Source organism: Rhamphochromis longiceps, linkage group LG20 (genome assembly GCF_057381845.1).
Source record: "Rhamphochromis longiceps isolate RC_006_pf linkage group LG20, R_longiceps_female_GT1.1, whole genome shotgun sequence".
In the NCBI taxonomy this organism is placed as follows: Eukaryota; Metazoa; Chordata; class Actinopteri; order Cichliformes; family Cichlidae; genus Rhamphochromis; species Rhamphochromis longiceps.
Window position 1 is genome coordinate 25,346,426 of NC_140576.1, and position 4,933 is coordinate 25,351,358.

Here is a 4,933-nt window from a genome sequence, read left to right on the forward strand (position 1 = left end):
TGCTCGATCACTGCGGGTGGACTTGTCATCAAAGCGTAGGTGTTGCATGATGTCTTGGAAGCGGTTTCGTGCCATAGTTCCAATTATCTGTGGGTTTCCCACTCAGCAGGCCATTTGTAAATATGTGTACAAATGGTTGGTTTTTTGTACTGTTTTTATCAATAAATCTCAGCAACAAAGGACATACACCCATGTGTGTTGATTTCTCCCTAAGATGGCAAACTGAAACACTCCAAGTTGGTGACTTTTGGAGATTTGTTTCCCTGGATGATTGAGAATGCATCAAGATGAAACACAAAAGGAAGCTCACCGCTTTTAGCAGCTCCCCCACCCCCTCAATCACTCAGTGAGTGATTGAGGGGGTGGGGGAGTGGAGTGTTTCAGTGTTTCAGTTTGCCATCTTAGGGAGAAATCAACACATGTCCTTTGTATGTCCTTTGTTGCTGACATTTATTGATGAAAACAGTACAAAAAACCAACCATTTGTACACATATTTACAAATGGCCTGCTGAGTGGTGCATGGAGCATGTTCATTGGTTCATGGACCTCCCTGAACTAATGGCATTTATTGCAATTGTCATCTTGCGGGGGGTTTACAGGGTTCCATCGGTAAATGACTGCTGGTCAGCAAACCTGGGAAACCCACAGATAATTGGAACTATGGCACGAAACCGCTTCCAAGACATCATGCAACACCTACGCTTTGATGACAAGTCCACCCGCAGTGATCGAGCAAAGACTGATAAGTTCGCTGCAATTTCCAGTGTGTGGGGATCATTTGTCACCAACTGCATCACGTGCTACAACCCTGGTCTACATATCACCGTTGATGAACAGCTTTTCCCATCAAAGACTCGGTGCTGTTTCCTGCAGTATATTGCAAGTAAACCTGACAAGTTTGGGATCAAGTTTTGGGTGGCTTGCGACCTAAAATCCAAGTACACAGATGCAAAAAAAATCAGGCCACTGTGCGATGTGTTCACTGCTACAGGTACACATGTGGTAAATGCAGACGACAGATACCGTGGCAGTGCCAGGATTGTGAGTGATTGCTGAAAATGTTGAAATGTACTCACTCACTTTTTATCATTATTTGTAAATATGTGTACAAATGGTTGGTTTTTTTGTACTGTTTTCATCAATAAATGTCAGCAACAAAGGACATACAAAGGACATGTGTTGATTTCTCCCTAAGATGGCAAACTGAAACACTCCACTCTCCATTCTGGCTAGGAGACAGGTGAGGAGTGTTCAGCTCCCACCGCCAGTCTCCCTTGCTAGCAAGTAAAAGCTGTTCATCTTGCTTCCTTGCTTGACGTTAACGGGAATAGGTTTCTAAACCAGCGGGGCCTGTGGAAGCGCAGACCCAACAATAACTTATCATATTTTTCCAGGGCTTTTTAAATCATAGCTTTGGTTAAAACTGTTTGCTACCCGATTAAAATTGCTTTTAGCTTGAATAAAGCCATATCGATTTGTTAAAATCCCGAATCGATTTTTAAATATAAATGTACTTTGCCAGAAATGCCAGAATCTCACAAAACTATTTCAGCAACCACAAAACAGCTAAAACAGTAAATGAAAGCAGGTAAATGGATTCCACAAAAAGACTCTCGCACAGAGCGCGGACCCGATGCATCACAGTGAGTGAGATTTCGGCTTTCTTTCACATAAACAGTCAGTGCTGAAAGTCGACAGCTCACAGATTCTGATAGGTCGGGGCTGCGCTTTGTGTTTTTGTCTTTTTTTGCACTAGATTGTAAAGCTGTAGGTTTTGTCCCTCTCCAACCAAAATAGACTGAACCAGCAGCAAAAGAAGATCAAAACTATGCTTCGCCGCTTCACATTTCACTTTACATAAACATCGTCATGAATTCCCTCTTACTTTTGCTGTTTTGCTTCCACTATGATAAAATCACACTTCCTGCACAGCTCTCTCTCTCTCAGTGCACTTCAAGAACAGTTTCCCCATCTCAAATCTGTTTTCTGCATGATTTGCTTGCTTATTTCCAAGCAGTCTACTGTTGTTTACAGCACTGTTGGTCACTGCTTTTTCTTATATAAATGACTTCTGACAACAAAGTCTCATTTCTGCTGTTCAATACTGAATAAATATAAACTTTTTAAACTTATGCGAAATTGCAAAACGCTTAGCTGTGTCTAATAAAACCACTGTAATTTTGTTCTGCTTCACTTTAGCAGCATCAGGTATGTTCATATGCTGAGTCATGGTTTTCTTCCATTTTTGTTCTACTTCAAATTCTTTTTAAGGTTATCTGCTATAAAAAGCCAGGCCAGGAAAATCTCTTTCATATTTTTCTGTGTTTTATATACTAATTTTTGAAGATAAAAAAGAGCTTATGTTGGTTAATTTAAAAAATGCAACAGGGTTTTTACCACAGAGACTGTTTTGAACTACTTAGATTGGAAAGTTTAGTCTACTGTAAACATAATCACAAAAATACCTTTTCCACATGGAGTAGTCCATCGTTTGTCTCAGGATCTGTAGTTATTCTAAAGTTGTTGTTTGTGTCTCCTTGGATTGTATATTTGGCTCTCCATGCTGGGGTTCCTCTGGTGTCTTCATCATGAACTTGTATACGTGAAACAAGAACATTTGTCTGTCCTTCTTTCACTTTTTCTGGGCCCTTGGGTCACAAAAGAGGAAGATGTAAAATAGGAAATGATTTTCATTGAATAAATTATTGTGACTGAAATAAGTAACTGCTAACTGTTTGCTGTGTGATGGCAGGAAGGTGATTATTTCCATCTTCTATATTGATTATGATGGTGCAGGAGGTGGATAGCGGTTTTTCTCCATTGTCTTTGGCCTCCACTATAATGGTGTATTTCTCAGCTGTCTGATGGAGAAAAATAAAATTTTGCTCATCTTGAATGGATGTCAAAAATATTGAATTTAGTTGTACTATTGAAATTTGAGGAGATTCATGTTGAAAGATTAAAATGGAAAGTTTTAATTTTTCAAGCAGTAATTTCTCTCACCTCATGGTCCAGACATCCTTTAAAAGAAATGACTCCAATGCCTGTCTCATCGATCTCTTTGAAGTAGAACTCAAGATCCTTAGGTTTAGGTTTGACTGAAACTATGTTAAGGTCAACTTTGTTATATATCTCACTTATGTCTTGATCTGTTGCTTGAATTCTACCCACTTCAGTGCCTGTTAGTATCAAAAGGAAATAATGATTATTTTGTTTAGATTCACTGTCACAAAAACATAATTTTGACACCGTAGCATTAGTAATTTAAATAATATTTCTTTCCAAATGAGAAAATTACCCTGTGATGTTGACTCTTTTATGGTGAAAGTGTACTTTTCAAACAGAAATTTTGGAGGGTTGTCGTTTGTGTCCAAAATCTCTATATAAATCCCGAGCTGTGTCTCTATTTCATGTTTTTCTCTGTCAAGTGCTTTAAATTTAAGCTGCAATGGAAAGATGAAATAATCAAACCTCACTCCATGCATAGCTTTTACTTTCCATTTAGATATTTTTTTAAAATTTCTTCTTACCTTAAGAGTTTTATATTGTTCGTAGTCCACCGAACGGAGGACCTTTATTTCTCCTGTATATGAATTGATTTCTAACACTTGCGTTGGTTCCTCATCGACACCTTCTCCTTGTATCATAAAAAGAACGAGGTCCTTCTCAACCTCAATCTGTATCAAACATAAGACACACGAGCAGTGAATTTTGGAATTATCTTTCCTTATTTCATGATATGTGTTACATTTTAAGGCATACACTCACTTTGCCCAGTGAATATGGGAAAGGTCCCTGATAACCTTCATCAATAGTAAAGGAATTAATGATCCAGTTTCTTTTTTGACGCAGCAAAAGTTGTGAAGATGATCTGTGGACTCCCCAACACTGCAAAAGATCACACTGGAAAGATTTCTTGCAGTAAATGTGCAGCACAGCATATTTATGAGTATCATATATATTATATATTATATTATATTCTTAGCAGATTTTTAATCTTTAAACACTGGCTATAACTCAGTATAATGTTGACAGACATAATCGTCATAAACACAATTAGTAAAACAATTAGACATATTTTTAAAATATTTGTGTTGAAATTTATGGCAGAAGTAATAAAAGATTACATGTAGTTTTACATACTTAAGCCTTACCAGAATCAAAAGTAGAATTGGGTGTATTAGTTCCATTTTATATCCACAGAACGGCTAGTTTTGAAGTGAATTCGTTGCAGACTACTACTTGAATGCACTTGAGTAGAAACTCAGCTGCATGCCAATGTGAGCTTTGGCAGAGAGATACCGGTGGGAGGGATATCTTTATAAATCAGCTGTATACGTCTAGCCATGAGGTAATCGTAATCTTTATCTGTATCTGTATGGGTGTGTACAGTTTTCACCTTGACTAACAGTACCCGCTTGCTTGAGAACCTATAATGATGCTAGAAAAGAAAAGAAAAAACCCCCAACTAAAAACCACGTAAAATCACATTTAAAAACATAATTAGTCTATGATATTATATTATGTATTATAATATATTATATAATATAGAATAGAATAGAATAGATAGAATTGCATTGTATTGTATTGCATCTGTGTGTCTGTGAGTATATGTATTTGTAACTGTATCTTGGGCAACTTTTATAGGTTCACTTAAATACATTGGAATAGATTATGGGTTTTTGCAACAGGCTAATCACCACAAAATGTCTAAAGGGACAATTTAAGATTTTTTGCTCACTTGTCTGTGTGCGCACACAACACACACCTTGATTTAGATACCTTTTGTGATTGAAGCGGCTATTTACAGAAAGGCAAGCAGACATGGTCGCCCCCTCAAACCACACAACAACAAAAATATATAAAAATATATCTACAATTACCAAATATGTTCTGTTAGCTGACACAAGTGGTGGAGGCATTTTTGCAAGG

The 4,933-nt window shown here is 37.3% G+C and overlaps 1 protein-coding gene across 1 annotated transcript; it reads right to left on the reverse strand.

The window, feature by feature from the left end:
* Positions 1-1,336: 1,336 nt before the first annotated feature.
* On the reverse strand, positions 1,337-3,648 carry LOC146645412 (cadherin-4-like). Its single transcript, XM_085394339.1, has 6 exons — positions 3,532-3,648; positions 3,300-3,444; positions 3,005-3,180; positions 2,734-2,862; positions 2,467-2,649; positions 1,337-1,351 (listed from the first exon to the last, which is right to left on the reverse strand). Exons 1-6 carry the CDS (start codon positions 3,646-3,648, stop codon positions 1,337-1,339), a joined length of 765 nt encoding a protein of 254 aa, XP_085250465.1.
* Positions 3,649-4,933: the final 1,285 nt, after the last annotated feature.

Bases quoted from the DNA above. Each gene is read 5' to 3' on its own strand.
- LOC146645412 (XM_085394339.1), bottom strand. From the start codon at position 3,648: ATGATACAAGGAGAAGGTGTCGATGAGGAACCAACGCAAGTGTTAGAA. The intron at 3,445-3,531 runs GTAAGAAGAAAT...TTTCCATTGCAG, and splicing joins AACAATATAAAACTCTTAAG to CTTAAATTTAAAGCACTTGA. The intron at 2,650-2,733 runs GTTAGCAGTTAC...TTGTGACCCAAG, and splicing joins CTGCCATCACACAGCAAACA to GGCCCAGAAAAAGTGAAAGA.